General features: G+C 41.0%; 1 protein-coding gene and 1 long non-coding RNA gene across 4 annotated transcripts in view; both read right to left on the bottom strand.

The window, feature by feature from the left end:
* Nucleotides 1–17,966, bottom strand: part of LOC307216094 — a 387,485-nt gene that overhangs the window by 7,879 nt on the left and 361,640 nt on the right. The gene's annotated exons all lie outside the window — the stretch shown is intronic.
* RHBDD1 (rhomboid domain containing 1) overlaps nucleotides 1–17,966 on the bottom strand; it is a 29,823-nt gene that overhangs the window by 7,879 nt on the left and 3,978 nt on the right. The window contains exons 3-7 of one of the 3 annotated variants that reach the window (XM_079975931.1): nucleotides 13,867–14,340; nucleotides 13,120–13,252; nucleotides 9,335–9,423; nucleotides 8,403–8,456; nucleotides 4,703–4,822 (exon numbers count right to left, since the gene is read on the bottom strand). In XM_079975931.1, coding sequence (XP_079832057.1) covers nucleotides 4,703–4,822; nucleotides 8,403–8,456; nucleotides 9,335–9,423; nucleotides 13,120–13,252; nucleotides 13,867–14,299 — 829 coding nt within the window. In that variant the 5' untranslated portion in view covers nucleotides 14,300–14,340. The remainder of the gene's footprint in view (nucleotides 1–4,702; nucleotides 4,823–8,402; nucleotides 8,457–9,334; nucleotides 9,424–13,119; nucleotides 13,253–13,866; nucleotides 14,341–17,966) is intronic. The other 2 variants (XM_079975932.1, XM_079975933.1) reach the window with 2 other exon arrangements.

Below are 17,966 nucleotides of genomic sequence, written 5' to 3'. Positions count from 1 at the left end.
CCGTTTTGCTTAGTCTTCAGCATCACTACCATTTTTGTTCCAAAGGATGACAAATAAAAGAATTGGTATAAGTGATATGGTCCCCTGTAGCTATCCTATTTCATTAGGAAAGAAGGAAGGAAGGAAGGAAGGAAGGAAGGAAGGAAGGAAGGAAAGAAGGAAAGAAGGGAAGGAAGGAAGGAAGGAAGGAAGGAAAGAAGGAAGGAAGGAAAGAAAGAAAGAAAGAAAGAAAGAAAGAAAGAAAGAAAGAAAGAAAAATATCCTTTTATGTCCTATTCAAACCCCTTCATCAGGAACAGGGAACAAGAGCAAAACATGTCAGAGATGTCACCTGGCTACTTAGCCACCTTCCACATGAACATACAATTCAGAGATGCTTCTTCTACAAACTTCAAGAGAGGTTTCCAATGGCATGGTGTGCTACTGTACATGAACAGCCTGCTGCAATAAGGCAACAACCATAGAGAACAATTTTTTCATAGTTTCCACTGGTTCCCAGGGCCTATTTAGACACTCTCCAAAGGTCGGCTTTCCCTCTGAAAGCATGGGGTGGGGAGCATAAAGGTGGCAAAGTGCACTCTGTGTGGGTGGAAGGAACACTAAAAAGACCTTCAGAGATTAAGTGGATCCAAAGTCCTCAGAAAACACTGCAGTTTCTAAGTGAGGCACCTCCAGGTCTCCAGTGCAATTAAGGTAAAGGTAAAGGTAAAGGTACCCCTGCCCGTACGGGCCAGTCTTGACAGACTCTGGGGTTGTGCGCCCATCTCACTTAAGAGGCCGGGGGCCAGCGCTGTCCGGAGACACTTCCGGGTCACGTGGCCAGCGTGACAAAGCTGCATCTGGCGAGCCAGCGCAGCACACGGAAACGCCGTTTACCTTCCCGCTGGTAAGCGGTCCCTATTTATCTACTTGCACCTGGGGGTGCTTTCGAACTGCTAGGTTGGCAGGCGCTGGGACCGAGCAGCGGGAGCGCACCCCGCCGCGGGGATTCGAACCGCCGACCTTTCGATCGGCAAGCCCTAGGCGCTGAGGCTTTTACCCCCAGCGCCACCCGCGTCCCGCCCAGTGCAATTAGATTAGCTCAATAAGAGATCTAAGTTGTAATCATCAAACACAACTATATATGTATATGCACATGGGTGACTTTCACAGGTGGACTCCCTGAAGTCACACTACTCATGTCATTTCAACCCCCCACTAACCGGCCATGCAGTTATTTCTGTGGAGCAAACAATAATTTTCTCCTTCCAACTACTATGACACTATCCCTGATCCAGCATCAATATCTTGACTGTGCAAACGCTGACTGTATTCACAGGTAACATTAATCCAAGGTGTGTAGTTGGTTTATATCCTAATGTGCACAATTTCACACCAAGTCAAGGCTCATGGTTTGTTGCTCCTAGTCAGACAAATTAAGTAGTAAAACTGGAGCACTCAAGCTGTGTACACCAACACATAGCTCATGCAAATTATGGTAAACAGCCACACATACCAATGCAGCCAGCAGGAATGTGAGGGAAATTCCTTTAACTTTGTTTCTCTCATTATAGTTATAACTTCTTCCCCATATAACTTCTTCCCTAAATACCATACAAATCAATGCTCTGGATGACAAGGTCTGCACACCAGCAACTTGTTGGCTGGCTTTGTTTTGTAGAAGCACAACTTCTTCAAGGCACTGGATGTTTGCTTGTGAATAAGTGTAAGTCACCACAGACATAATCCAATAGGTGTTTTCAACAGCCATACAAGAATATACTCACTGCTACAGTGGAACCTCAGGTTGCGAACGTGATCCGTGCAGGAGGCACGTTCGCAACCCTCAGCATTCGCAACCTGCAGCGCCGCATCTGCGCACACACACAGGTTGTGATTTGGTCTTCTGCACATGCGCAGAAACCCGGAAGTAACCCGTTCCTGTACTTCCGGGTTTGGTGCAGTGCGCAACCCGAAAACACTTAACCTGAAGCGTCTGTAACCCGAGGTACCACTGTATTTCAGCAGTAGTAGTCATACTACTGGTGGCTAATTTTGATTTCCCTAGATCAGAACTCTATGAAAAGCTGAAAAAGTGGCTTGACTTGAAACTAAATTACTTAATTTCAGCAGGAAAGCAAAAACAAGTCAAACGTATTACAACATCTAGGAGTGCTAAAACTGCCTCTCCTCCAAAGGCACTAAATATCTTCCTGCCCCGATCTTCAGACACAAGCTTGCATTATCCCAAATACATTACTTCCCTTCTTGAAAAAGTAGGCTTCTAAGCAGAGAAAAACTCTTCTGTGCATGATTTTATTTACATCACTGAATGATCCAACAGAGCAGGGCTACTTCTAGGTAAGTCTCTCTTGGCTAGTGTTTCTATACTGGATAAAGAATCCCAACCAAGATAGACCTCTTTCCATTAACATTCTGCTTACTTAGACATTTTATATTACATGGTCAAAACAGTTAAGTAATGTTTTGCTGTACTTCATTGATTTTACAAGATGAGCCAAACCCATAATTAACAGGTTTATTTGTTTTAGATTTTAAGCATATCTTAATAACAGTGTGTCAGTGAGCTAACTATGGTTGTGGGCAAGATATCTTAACAAAAACAAAGTCCAGCAGTGTCAAAACAAGATCAAGTATTATATGACCATGTTGTTGGTACCCTCCCTGTTTCTATGCCATACCTTGTATAGAGACATGTATTTTTTTTAAGTTCCTGTGTGGCACAAACATCCATTTCAAAGCCCTGATAGAGGAAACCAAAGGAATATGAATATGATTTTTTTTATCTGTGCACAATATATTTTAAGATTTGTGTGCCCACATTTCTGTGATGTTCATCTGTTTCCAATTATTTGTTTGTATTGACTGTATCAGAGACACACCATCACTGACATCTTTTATCTCGTTAGCAACTTCAATGTGTATTATTAGTAACGGAATTTACTGACTTTTTTGTAGTAATTTTCATGTGGGAAGTAAACTAACACAGCTGTGGCTTTGTAAACAGAAGCCAATCATAAACCACTGTATTTCCTGGGAACACAAACTAATGAGCATCCAGAGCTATTTAAAACCATTATTGAACACTATATAAGAGGCAGAGCACTTGGCACTTCCTGCATCCTGGGCCAAGAATTGGAGGATGTATGAGAGTTTTAAATACTTACATTCTAATAGGGAGAAAGCTGAGATATTACAATCAACTACTGAAACTACAAAGTTTTGAGTTACACAAAGCAGAACTGGAAGATCTATCTATAAGTGTGAATATGAAGACAAGTAGCCATTTAAGATGGACAGTCATCAAATAGCCAGAGATAGGGTCTTTTGTCCAGAGGTACCCAGACTGTGGAACTTCCACCACAGGCATATTTGCCTAGCACCAACATTATAATATTTTCTATGCCAAACAAACACTGTCTTATCCTCCTGATTCTCTGATGGCAAATAATACAGATAGGATTATTATTTCAGCTGCTCTTCTGTATATTTGAAGCTGGTTTAAAAAAATGATTTGTAGGGTGCCTTGAAGACCAAACTTGAAAGAAAGGTGGGTTAATTTAAAAAGAGAAAAAAAAGAGAGAAAGGGTCACTTTAAACTGTTTTGTGGAAAATCCATTCAACATGGAATGAGTGGTAGGAGGAAGGCTAATCCTCAAAAGTTACAATTGCTATTCCGGTAATTGTTCTTGCTTTTACCAAGGTTATAAATTTTAAATTCCAGACATGTCTTTAGAAGATGATGCAAGTTATAGTTTCAGACAGTCCGAAGTTAGCCACACTCCAGTGATATGATACAATCACCAGGGTTGGTAAAAACAAGATTCCATTCTCCTGCCTGAAGGGACAATTTACCCCACAGCTGAACTCACATTATTCCAATCACTATGAGCTGCACATAAACAGCAATAGTAACAGCACACCACACCATTGTGTCATAGAGCTGTCTGCTCTGTAGACATGATTATGCAAATATGCTCTCCCACACACTATGGAGAAGCAGAAACCCTTCAGCCTCACCAGCCAATACCACCCCTAGCATTTGACGAACAGATGTTAAGTGTGAAGCAAAACACACCCAGAGTCTAACCCGATTGAATTTTTTAAAAGCTTTAATTAGAATAATTATTGAAATAGAAAACGGTCAGACTTTAAACAGACTCAACGCACAACATACAATAATAGAAAAAGTCAGCGGCTAACTAAACAAATATGATATAAATATTAAATACAAGCTGTGCAGAAACATCCAGCCTTATTCAGTAAAAAAGTCTCAATCATCCCCAAACTCTAAAGCGAGAGAGACTGGTTTTTAAAACCTCCACACACAAAACCTCAAACTCAGAAATTATTTTAGTAATTTGTCATTAGTTTTTGACCAATTTATTCTACTGTTTACTCTTCAAATAAAATCATTTACAAAACAGCAGCGGCATTTCCAGGCTCCCTGCCTTCTAGGTCCTAATAGTAAATTTAAATTGATGGCCCCATATGCTTTCAGACATGTTGTTCCAGTGCATCTTTAAGATAGGAGTGCCAAAACCACCTAAATGTTTTAAGACTAGTCTGCAAGCCAACACTGCACCTGCTACTGAAAAAATGAACCATGAACAAAGTTAAACTTCGAGAACAACAGGAAAAAAAGAAAATACAAATTTATGAGGCTCTGCATAGGTTCTCAGTAGAAAGTGAGATTCCTTACCTCTATCATCCAGACTATTTCTGAGGGCCCTTTCAACCTGTTCTTCTTCATTCAGTCCACCAGTATACATGCTGTAATCTCTCGTTGAGTGTGATGGGTAACCTGGGTATCTAAAATTCTCTACACAGATCACACACAGAGAAAGAAAGTGTGATACCAGGAGTGACTACTATATCAAATTACAGTATTGAAATTGTTCTACGTTTTCCCTCAACCCTCCGGAGCAGATTTGTAGAGGGTATGGGGGTGTGGGGAGAAAGAGAGGAAGGGCAAGTTCCATTCCTCAAGTGGAAGTATTTGTGCTAGTGGTAGAACCTCACTGGATAAGGTAAAGGTAAAGGTACCCCTGCCCGTACGGGCCAGTCTTGACAGACTCTGGGGTTGTGCGCCCATCTCACTTAAGAGGCCAGGGGCCAGCGCTGTCCGGAGACACTTCCGGGTCACGTGGCCAGCGTGACATCGCTGCTCTGGCAAGCCAGAGCCGCACACGGAAACGCCGTTTACCTTCCCGCTGGTAAGCGGTCCCTATTTATCTACTTGCACCCGGAGGTGCTTTTGAACTGCTAGGTTGGCAGGCGCTGGGACCGAGCAGCGGGAGCGCACCCCGCCGCAGGGATTCGAACCGCCGACCTTTCGATCGGCAAGCCCTAGGCGCTGAGGCTTTAACCCACAGCGCCACCTGCGTCCCAGAACCTCACTGGATACTGACCATTATATCTGTAACTTGCTTTTTAAGAACTAAGAGGTAGGTAATAGTGCAAGGAAAAATGCTGTGAATACTGTAGTAATTACAAAAAAGAAAAAGAGTCTATTAAAGCCTGTTGCAATTTAGCTAGGCCCTAAAAGGATGCAAACCCAACTTTTTTGCACATGTCTCTATTTGCACTGATAATCACACATGTAAGTGGATTCCGTATGTTTGATTCCTAAGCCCAATCCAGCAACTGAGTCTACACTCTGTGTGGTCTAGTAAAAATGTCTAGTACTCCAGTGATAGCTTGCAAGGGTGAGCCAAGAGCTGAATTCACCCATTGGATGATCTCACTTCCCCATAAAATAGTTGATCAACACAATTCCAATTTCTTTTATTAGGCTGCTGTGTGTGCTCAGCATGATCAGGGTGTACATGAATAATGGTACTTTGTTTGCTCTTTTTATTCATGAACAAGGATAATCATCTTCTGTTAAACAGAGCAGCAATTAAAAGACCAGCATAAACCAAAATGCTCTCCTTTCCACTTATCATTGAGAGAAAGCTCACCAGCCCTAACACACCTGGTAATACAGGACATCCTGGCCAGGCAGACCTCTCAAATTCTGTATTTTCCCGTGTATAAGACAATTTTTATTATTATTTAAAAATGTTTAAAATTGTGGGTCGTCTTATACATGGATAGTGCAGAGGGGGGATGGGCGATTGGTAGCAGCTGCGAGAAGACTGTCAGTGGTGATTGGGCGGGTGATTGGTGGCTGCAGCAAGGCCTGCTGGTGATTGGCTGCGGCAGTGGCAATTGGGCGGGTGTTTGGTGGTGAGCAAGCAGATGATTTGTGGCTTCAGCGAGGCATGCGATTGGCAGCGGCAGTCAGGCGAGTGAGCGAGTGTCGGCAATCTCCACCTATTTCCTTAATTTGGGGTCCCAAAAAGTAGGGGTTGTCTTATACACCGGGGTGTGTGTGTGTGTTATACATGGAAAAATATGGTACTTGTTTCTTTTCTTAAATCAAATGCAAGAAGTTATTATATCAGATCAGGTGACTAACATTTTCCAGTATGAGGTTGTGTTGTCCTAGTGCAACCTCTCTAGGGACTGCATGCCAGAAGTGGAAGAGTGGGCCCACCCCCATCAGATAGTCCTGGGTGATATATCGATATATCGCCCAGGACTGGTATGAGGGGCAGACTGCGATGACAACCTAGTGAAACTGCCACCGCTCCTGAGTCCCTCTTCCTCCAGCACCCAGCATACTGAGGGAAAAACAAGCTGCTGGTACTAGAAGCAGAGGGACTCAAGCAGCGGTGGTTTCACTAGCAATATACCACTGAATCACTGCCAGTGATCTGCCCCTCATACCGGCAGAGAGAGAAACAATCTGCATGGGCGAAGTGCCAATACAGCTTGTTCCTCCCTCTACTTCTTTAAACTGATTGGCTGAGGAGTGCACCTCTGCCCTCGCCTCAGCCAAGCAGTTTTACGGAGCCTCTAACCCACTACTGCTTGCAGAAGCCTCTGTTGAAATGCTCCTGTTTCCCAGCTGAGGGAGTCTGAACCCCACTTCTGCTTGCACTCAAGTAGGATTGGGATCGGGGCTGCTCAGCTGGTGAGGTGGCAGGCTCCGTCACACTTTTCCATTGAGGGTGCGCAGCTGCACTCCCCTCAAGGGAAAAGTTTAAAAGAGCCCCCTTGGAATCAGACCCCCTGCACCATCTGAAAGCAGTCAGGTGGAATACGGGCTGTGCTTGGGAAAGGTGGAGACAGCCCAGCAGCTGCATCTGAGAGTCCCTGCACTGCCTTTGATGCAGCTGCCTGTCTCCACCTTGCCAGGCAGTGCTCCTTTAAACTTCTCTGTTGAGGGGAACACAGCCGCACACTCCGCAATGGAAAAGCATGATGGAATCTGCAGCCCTGATCCCACTCCTGCAAGCAGGATTTCTCAGCTGGGAAGCGGGGGCTTCATGTTACCCAGCTGAGCAGCCCCCATCTCGCTTCTGCTCACCGGAACATCAGGGCTCGCTCAGTTGGGGGAAGGAGGATTTCCTGCCTACAGCTGAGCAGCAGGCTGGGGCCAGCTGCATTGTCCCCAGCCCACCAGACGCTGAGCTGAAAGCGCCTCAGGTCCCACCATGAGAGCTAAGGCAGTTTCTCCCAGTGCCTCGCCAGCTGGGGCTAATGCAGCTTGTTTCAACATTGCGGTTTATCGCCAAACTGCGATGTTTTGCTGACGACACATCGTGATGTTGAAAACCTAAGCCCATCCCTAATCAGAGCATGTGTGGGCACACACACTCACAACAATATCAGCGCCTCAACTCCAAAACCACCACAGCTACACACTTTATAAATCTGGTTAATGGAAGGAGAATGAATGCATGTCAGCTACATTGGTGAGCAATCCTTAAAGGTAAAGGTACCCCTGCCCGTACGGGCCAGTCTTGACAGACTCTGGGGTTGTGCGCCCATCTCACTTAAGAGGCCAGGGGCCAGCGCTGTCCGGAGACACTTCCGGGTCACGTGGCCAGCGTGACATCGCTGCTCTGGCCAGAGCCAGAGCCAGAGCCGCACACGGAAACGCCGTTTACCTTCCCGCTGGTAAGCGATCCCTATTTATCTACTTGCACCCGGAGGTGCTTTCGAACTGCTAGGTTGGCAGGCGCTGGGACCGAGCAGCGGGAGCGCACCCCGCCGCAGGGATTCGAACCGCCGACCTTTCGATCGGCAAGCCCTAGGCGCTGAGGCTTTAACCCACAGCGCCACCTGCGTCCCGTAATCCTTACCTTGTGGCTAAACCCAGTATAGATCAAAACCATACTTCCCTTGACTCAGAGGGCAATGGTATTCAAACATTTACATTCCTGACACTGAGAAAAAGGCAGAGGCACCACAAAGCAGATTGAAGCACTACAGAAACAGAAGAGTGCTCCTATCTGCTATGATATTTCCTGAGCACTTTCAGATAAGTGAGTACAACCTAAGTTACTTACCTGAATTGTATCTATTTCTTTGTTCTGAAAAGTCAGTTTGAGAGCGAAAGCCACCTAGCAAGAATGTATTTAATATTCATAAGAATTTATCATATTGCCCTTTTACAACTTTGAATTTGACAGATTCATCTATCTAGAAGTATAACTGTTACAATTCCATTCTGTTAACATGTCTATTGAGTTTTGACAATTTTCTTCTAACAAGCTGAACAGCAATACCTAAGATGAGGTGGGAAAGGAGGATACTGAAACTGTAGGGAAAATGTCCCTCAACTGCTGTTTGCAAAGCTAGCATATCTATTTTATTTAGAACATTGTACTCTGTTTTAGTGGCAGCCACCACTAAAATACAACAAAATACATAGGACCCCTGTCTTGCAAATGTGCCTTTAAATTGAAACATGTAAAAGTATGCTGTTCATGAAGGATGGCACTTGTTAGTTCAAGTTTGCTTACGAAAGCAGAGCTGATTCACATGCCATTTGTGTTCAGGGTATATTCCTCCCTGCTATACTGTTCACATACACATTATGTGCAGGAGGACATTCCTTGCAAAGAGGATCCCTTAAAGTGAATTCATGCTGGTTTCTAAAACACACAACAATCATTCCCCTCTCTATGATAGATACGGGCACCTTGTCAAGGGTCTGCTATTGTGTGTTCACATGAATAACCCACACAAGAACAGTTCAAATGCTCCACTTTAAATGAGAACTGATGTTCCTAATCTCCTATAGGATAAATTATAATGTGTTAAGGATTTGTCAAACCATTCCATGTGAACGTAACTGCAGATGCAAAGCCACACTTAATGGACAGAAACACCACATAAGGATGGCTTGAAACTTATGAAGTAAAAGCTAAGTATTCATGTTCAATTCAATTCACTGAAATGTGAATTATTGGTAAGACTCAGGGTCATCATTCCATACCTGAGCATGCTTTCATGAGCATCTTCAGAGGTCCCATGGTGTACATTAGCCCAACAAGAATACCTGCCAGATGCCCTGCAAAAGAGGTCCTAAAAAGAAAGCAATCCTTTGTGAGAGGTTGTATTGCTCATGATTAGATACATTCTGTACCCTCATTATCCCAAATCAGACCAATTAGTCAGTTTGCAGCCTATGCTCCACTTGGTGCATTTTAAATTGTGAAGACTTTAATATAACCAAAGGAACAACATGTATTTCACTGTCCAATTTTTTGGGGAAATAATGAGCAAAAAGAACACTGTGGTCTTTATGGATTATTTATGATCCAACAGGGCTCCTCTGATGTACTAACTTGTACAGCCATATTCAGATACTTTATTAATTCTGCAAATTCCAATACAGAAAAAGTTAGGGTTTACCTATCAATTAAGAACTATTGCTCACTTACTGACAGGTGCATCAAAATGGTTAAGGATTTTCACAACAAAGAAAAAACTGAAACTTGGCACAAATCTGGTCTGAGACTTTTTTCCACAGACAGATACTAACTAGTCAAAAAATTAGTTTAGTTGGAAAAGATTAAAAATTAAACAACATTAGCATGAAAAAATATCACTGAAAAAATACTGGGTGTTTGCAAGCTAATTGTTCTTTTAAGCTAACTTCAAATAACAAGTTACTTTAGATGATAGATAGATGATAGATGATAGATAATTAGATAGAGAAATGATAGCATTCCAGGGGCAAGGATCATGTAGTTTCCAAGACATTTAATATTCAAACTAATTACTCAGGTTCCCTAGGAAATTAGAGATACTAGGATCCTTAGTGCCCAGGGCACTTTTTTCATTCCAGATGGCCATGAGGAAGGAAGGGTAGCCTCATAGAAAAACCTCCCTACAGGTAAGCATGCGGGTGGGGGGGTGAGAGAAGCAGTGGCAAGGAGTGATGGCACTGGAGAAAGCTTGGCTCATACAAAGCTGAGGAGAGGAATTACTGAGTTCATCATTACAAGCCTCCAAGTCACTTGAAAATCCCCTTTTAGTATCCAACTGTAGCTAGAGTACTAGGCATACACCAAACTAGAACTTGCTAGAATTTTAACCATGTCTCTCTTCCACATCCATTCACAAATGGCCAAAATGCACCATAAGCATCCTTCCAAAACACTCCAGTCGCCTTTTATTGGGCTGAAAGCAAAAACTGTAGCAGCTTGGACCTATGTGGCTCTGCTTCTTCACATTTCTTTTATCTGCTTGTTGAGGGGTAGAAGATGGGTGTGAACATTTTCAAGTCACATCTCTTTTGTTTTGTGAAAGTTTGATCTGGAAAAGTTCAAAGAGTTTTGTCTCGATGGAGACTTATATCTGAGACTACATCATTAGTTGACCTCCTTTCTACTGAGAGGCCAGATTAAATAAAGTGTGCTTAAAAACAGAGTGATAAAAGAATGGATGAGCTGACTCCTAGTGAGAAAATCCACAAAACTTCAAGCCAAGAGCGGGAGAAAGCATAGCCTATCATGCAAATAAACCCATGGTAGATACAGCCAACTGCACAATTTATGTTCTTTATTGCTAAATTAAAACTATACAAAGTAGGCTGTGTAGTAAAGGATAATAGAGTTGAGACAGCATTTGAATGCAAATGAACCTTGATTAAACAAAAACCAACTGATTTAAAGCTGTTCTGTACAGAAAACGTCTATTGTTCCTTACTGTTAGCTAGCATTCCCATTTCTGGTTATTTTGCAATTAAGTTGAAGTGTTGAATAAGGGTTTACCAGCCCGAATTTGACTAAAAGTGGTGGTTCTCCAGTTAGCATCATTCAGAACCTTTTCTTCACTCATGACAGAAAGCAGGGGAAGGAAGGAACCCTATGTGGCACCAAGAAAATACCCATTTCCTGCACAGTATTGTATATCTCTAAAAATTAATTAAAACATTCTAGTCCTTCAACATACAATAGAAGAAACTGTTTCCAAAACATCTCTTGCTAAAAAGCCTTGCTACACTATAGAAAAATGATACCAACTGCATTCCTTACTTTATGCAAGTGGTAACTGCTGTTACCACTTGATATTCTGAATACATGAGACTGTTATCAGCAGTTGTCATGGAATCAGCCATCATGGATTATTGCATCTTATCCTATCAGGCTATTACCTAACAATGACAGACATTGTTCTTTGTACAGGGTAGGTAACAACAATTTCCAAACAAATTAAGGTGACTCTAATCAGTAAAGCTTGCAGATAAAATTAAAATCCAAGCAAATACCCTAATCCTGGCAATGAAAGCCACCCCTACAAGATCTTATAGCACTTCTTGGAGATTCTCAGGTTCAAAAGCCAAGTCAACTCTTCCAGTGGGGTATGAATCTTCTGATTTGGAGGCAGCCAACATGAACACACTTACCAGTTACTGTATATTATACTGGCATAACAAAAAGCAGACAAAGATTAAGCAGGAAAAGAACATGTTAAAACGTTTGCCCAGTAAAACGTTTGCCCCTAAGAGCTGGATTTAGCAGCTCTCAGAATAAAAAATGCTATAAACAAAGAGATTGCCACTCTTATATTAAACATTTGACCAGTGATTCTGCCTACACTGGAATAGAAGAGGATGATGGTTGGCACATCCCATTCTGAGCACTTGATGATACAGCAAGCCTCAAGGGGATAATAAAAGTTTATGTGCACTTGCAATTCAACACATTAATAATGGTAGCCATCTTCTAAAGTGGAGAGGAAAATGAATTCTTACTGAAGTAAGTGAATTTGTGAGACGGAAAAAGGGAACTTGTAACTACAGAAAACGAACTGTATATGATGGGTATGATGCATCAGTTCACACATAGTGGCAAGACAGAAGAATGAGTGGGAGGGTAGAGGGAGTTGGGAAAGAAACTGAGTGAAGAGCGGGTGTGATTTGAGAAGGGTGAGTCAAGGAGGCCAAAAATGAGTTGGGGGCGGGAGAGTTGACAAAAAAGAACCTTTGTGGGGAAAGGAAACAAACACACCCCTTGAATTGGAGAGGGATAGAAACCTTTCCTACTCAATTTTTCAGCTCAATTTTTAAGTTTAAGATGAATTTCTGCACCCTGGCTGCTTATTTTTCCAACAACCCAGTTTGGGTTTGTGATTATTTTAAAATTGCTATGTTCTAAGCAGTAAGAAAGGATAGAAAAGAAGTATGAAAAAGAAAGCCTGCTTAAATCAAAACAATCTGCTTGGATTAAAAAACAACAACACTTCAATGTTTGGAAGGAGTAAGTCACATAAACCAGAAAGTATAGAATATGTGGCAAGAAGGAGGGTGAAACACTGTTAAAACTGATGTTAAGAGTAGGGTGCTCTGAATCAGGAAGCAAGCACTGCAAACTAGCAGAACTACAATGGGCATAAATGAGACATGATTATCAGTGATGTGCTAAATGTAGTTCCTATGCTAATCTATGCCTAATCTATGTCTCAAAAACTCACTTACAAATTGTAAATGTCATTAAAAGCTCAAAGGTACGATAAAAATTGATTCCTATGCATATTTTATCATAAAAATATGCTGTTTTACTTTATTGTAAACAGCCCTATTTCTTTGAAATGAAATAAATACATTTTCCTCCCCAGAAAGCTTCTCTGTATATGCCATTTGAACATGTTCCCCAGTTTTCTTATAAAAACATACAATCCAGAAGGGATGCAGGCTTTACTCTATTCGTAATGACATCCATATGCATATATAATTATTTAACGCAAGTTGTAGATAAGTCACAGGATACTTACCCAGGGTTCAGTAAGTGAATTGCTACAAGTTCCAACCAACAAGCATATTTATTGGATATAATAAATCCCATGACGTTGCTTGATCCACCTGGGTGATAGTAGTTGTTAAGAACTTTCAAAGCAAATAATACTCCTGAATCAAAATGAAGCAGAAAAACATACTAAGAGAAATTCTCATGTAATATGAAAAACAAAGAACATAGAAGTTTTGCTGTTCTTAAAATGCTTCCGTGCTCCATTAAGTGTCTTTGTTCACACTTCAAAAAGATGAAAAAGACAAACACGACTCCCTCAATTTTCTGTCAGTATTTTCTGCAAAATAATTTACCGGTATTTTGGTATGGGTTGTGGCGACAGATAAATATGAAAATCTAGCTGCATGTACATTTTAATGATTTCATTTTGAGTTGTCATTTTTTAAAAAAAAAAATACGAGGAAGTATATCAACACAAGAATCTGGTTATGTCCTTCAAGATTATTTAAATTTAGGGCGCAATCCTAAAGCTGCATCTGTTGGGATGATTGGGGAAAATGCATCATAAGCATGCCCACAAAACAGAATGAAGCTAACAAAATTAGTTATGTAACTGAAAATAAGTATGTTCATAAGTACCTTGTGCTCATCATGCCCTTCTAGAACATGATTTTAACTCCAACTCCTAAATGCAAAGTATGATCCTTCTTTAGAAAAGCTAGCATTTCCAGTAAAAAATATTAATCTTGTGAAAAAGCAGTGGAGATATTACCTGAAAAGCCAACAGCACAACTCTGTTTGTATGAAGGAACATCCAGAAGTTCTGCAAGAGCAAGTTCCAGAAGCATGTACACAACTCCAATCAGCAGGGAAAATATTGTAATGATATATCCAAACCAAAAACTTCCAAGCCTCCTCTCCAACTTAATTCCTTTCCAAAGCAGGGAGACCATATTAAAATATAGATGCCAATCATCCACATGGTGAAATGGTGAAAGATACAAACGATGCCAATCTCTTCTGTAAAGACACTCAGTGACACTGATGCATGTTTTGTCCAGTCGTTTCATGGGTTGTAAAAAGAGAAAAACGTTTGCTGCCAAAGCGGCAAGTGTCACAGGTGGAATGTTAGAAACTCCAACTTGGAAAATCTGAGAAAGTAGCAGAAATAGTCCAATATTTGAACTTTTCTGTCTTCGGTGCATAATCACTTCTTTTAATCAAAGATACTGCCACTTGAATATTGCTGAAATCCAAATATAGACATGGAAGAATGGTAATATGTTTGCTATAATTATAATCAATAACAAAACTTTAAACAGGAAGTGCATACTAGTTTTCTTGTATACAACTCACAGCAACGGAGACAGGTTTTTATGTCTGTGGGGCAGGGGAATAAATTGGTAGTGGCTAATGTCATCTAAGAAAAAAAGTTCAGCTTCCTAAGTATGGCCCATATAAGAGAAGTCAGGGGAATAAGCAGCACAAGAAGAGCACCTGCAGTTCTGTAGGAAAAGTGTATTTCCCCCCAGTAAAATACAGGTGGGAAAACCTTTCCAGCCCAAGGGCCACATGCCAAAAGAAAAGTGGGAGAGCAATAAATGTTCATTTGTTCACACATCCCTCTCTATTCTCAATCCATGGAAGCAAGGAGCATTATCAGAATTCAATGAAACATTGCAGGAAAGCAAAAATATTAAGGAGGGTGCAACATTGGGCTGTGAAGGAGGGGATGTGGCTGGGGTGGGGGTGCAGCCTGCTGAGAGACCCAAGAGCCAGATGGAGCCACCTGTAGGGCAACATTTGGCCCTCAGGTCTGAGGTTCCCTATCAATGTAGTAAAGCAATGAACAGTTCCGCTTAATTGTCTGCAATATTTATAAATTTTATAGAGTTGTAAGTTCTTTCAGTCAATAAATTATTCAATTACATTTCCATATGGTTAAAATGCTATTTCTAAACAAAGGATAGTACTTTGTTTTTCGCTAACACACACACATTTTAGCAAGGATCTTATAAGAGGCATTCCCCCTGTGTGTGAGAGAGGGGAAGAGATGGCATTGGAGATGGCATTTAAAGAGAAAGAGAAAGAGAAAGAGAAAGAGAAAGAGAAAGAAGAGATTGTGCGTATAAGTATGTTGCCTAACTGGAGAAACTTCCTCAATTAATAAACATATCTTTAATAAATTAATATAAGTCAGGAAGAGGTTATGATGACTTAACTGAAGTTTGTCAGCTCATAGGATATTTAAAACACAAAAATATTTAATGTAATGTTTAATGGATTAATCTGTTATATATGCTTTGGAATAAACATGCAAAGAATTGAGTGGCATGAATTAAGAAACTTGATTTGATTTTAACTTTACCACTGAAATCATTGACACTTGTTTATCAATAGTCCCATTTTGGCTAAATAGCTGTCATAACTTGGTATCCTAGTTCACTACCAGTATGTGATACTAAAGGTTGCATGCAAAAGCACATATTAAGAGTCTTGGTGCCAAAATACACTAGAAAGAAAGAAAGAAAGAAAGAAAGAAAGAAAGGCAGATTTGATGCAAAGTAGTGGGATAATAATAATAATAAATTTTTATTTATACCCCACCCATCTCGCTGAGTTTCCCCAGCCACTCTGGGCATCTCCCAATTGAGGGCTAAAAACAATACAGCATTAAATATTAAAAACTTCCCTATACAGGGCTGCCTTCAGATGTCTTTTAAAGATAAGATAGCTGCTTATTTCCTTCACATCTGAAGGGAGGGCGTACCACAGGGTGGGTGCCACTACCAAGAAAGCCCTCTGTCTGGATCCCTGTAACTTTACTTCTCGCAATGAGGGAACCGCCTGAAGGCTCTCGGCGCTGGATCTCAATGAATGTTCTTGCCCCCACTTAACATTTCCCTGTTCCAAACACTGGCATCGAGGATTGTAGCCTTTATCCCCCTACCCACAGGGTTCAAAACACAGGTAAGTATGCATTCTGATTGTGAAGTAGTGGGGAGGGGGAGGGGGAGGGGGAGGGGGAGGGGGAGAAAAAGTGCAGATGAGAAGGCTATTTAGAGTGCAGAAGCAGCAGGAAAAAGTTTACCCCAGGTTACTTGTCTACCCCAAATTTTCCCCTCCCAAAACTGCTTTTCTATACAAAGCCCACATCAGGGCTCGGTTTCACACATTTACACATTAGTCCTTGTAATGAATTGAAGCTAGAAACCAAAACAGTTATTCTGGAACACCTCTCTGGTGTTTTTGGAATGCAATGTATTGTCAACATAACATTTCCAGCTACTTAAAACATTCTTCTTTCAACCTCTGCTTTGCTTATTAAAAGGCTAATGAAGTTTTAAACAATGCAGGATTTATTCTGTTTCCTACAATGATTTCCAAAACATGCCAAAGCTTTCAAAATGTACATACTTACAGAATAATCTTCAAGTGGATGTTTGTCTTTAACTTAAAACTGCCACGTGCCTACATTTTTGTCACCTACACAAGATAAATGTCTGCAACTACATATTCTAGGAATTTTATTGTTCTGCATAGCTAATGAAAGATGCATGTTTAAAACTGAACAACAGTACTCCCATTTTCTTTGGTTAAAATGTGTGTGTGTGTGTGTGTGTGTCTGTGTGTGTGTGTGTTAGGACGCTGAAGAATCATGCACAAAGAAAAATAGCAAAGTAATATAAGAAAGCAAAACAAGATTTTCATGGTGCACCATCTTGAGCTCCTAGAAGAAAAAGGTGGGATATAAATGCAGTAAACAGGAATAAGAATTAATAAAAAATAAATGTAAACTAAATAATTTAACAAAGAGGTGCTCCATGGAGGGATGCTGGAGAATTCTGGCAAAAACAGAAACTGGAGTGGAAATTGCTGATGCTTGGCTTATGCATTCCATGTCTGGAATGGAAAGGAGTCCAGTGGTTGCAATTGGTATTCACTGTTGTTGCTTTCAGGCCATAAATTATATGCAGTTGATTACATTTCCCACATTGTGTTTTCCTTTGGTTGGGCATTGCTTGTGTTTTTTTTGTTTGTTTTTTAAACGTAAGTTGCTTTTAGCCTTTTAATAATAAATAATATATAACAATAATAAAAGAAAGTAAATCAAGTGTAGAAAAACAACTAATCTGCACAACATAAAAATGAAACCAGATTACACGTGCAACTCCATCGTCTGCATGTTTACCTGGAAGTTCCACTACGTTCAACCCTAAATCTGCACTAGACCAAGGCCTTAAATCACAATCCTAAACACACTTACATGGAACTAAATGAATTTAGGACTGGTTTTCAGGAGCACAACACTAATCAAAGCTATACTAACAATTTAAGAGTGCTTCATGGCTTATACAATCCACAGCAGAAAAGAATGGGATAACATTTGTAATCTATTCATTGGGTGTGTTCAGATGTCATGCTGCACTGAGCCTCAGGCTCAACCATTTCCCCTCTGGTTTGGCTGCAAGGAGTTCAGAAGCTTTCGTTTCTGGTTTGAATTAACCACAGTTTAGCATTACATTCAAACTGTGATTAATCTGAAGTATGTGTTGTTGAAAGAAAACACCTTCATAAATCATAGTTTGAAGCTTCCTTGCAGTTTCAAACAAACCATAGCTAAAACTAACTATAGTTTAGTGTTAGATGCAACCTTTAATTGTGGTTAATCAAAAACTCACTGTGACGACCAAACACAGATGTTGCTTTTAAGGCAATACATTAATATTCAGCCCTCATGTGGTGCAATGGGTCTGACAGTTAACAAAAAGGTTGATGGTTTGAGTCTACCCAGGGACAGCTGTGGGAAGGATTCCTGAACTGCAAAGGGTTGGACTGGATGATCCTTGGGGTTCCTTCCAACTCTACAAT

Source organism: Podarcis cretensis, assembly GCF_951804945.1.
Source record: "Podarcis cretensis genome assembly, chromosome: 5".
Lineage (NCBI taxonomy): Eukaryota > Metazoa > Chordata > Lepidosauria > Squamata > Lacertidae > Podarcis > Podarcis cretensis.
This window is presented reverse-complemented; position numbering and strand designations above follow the sequence as displayed.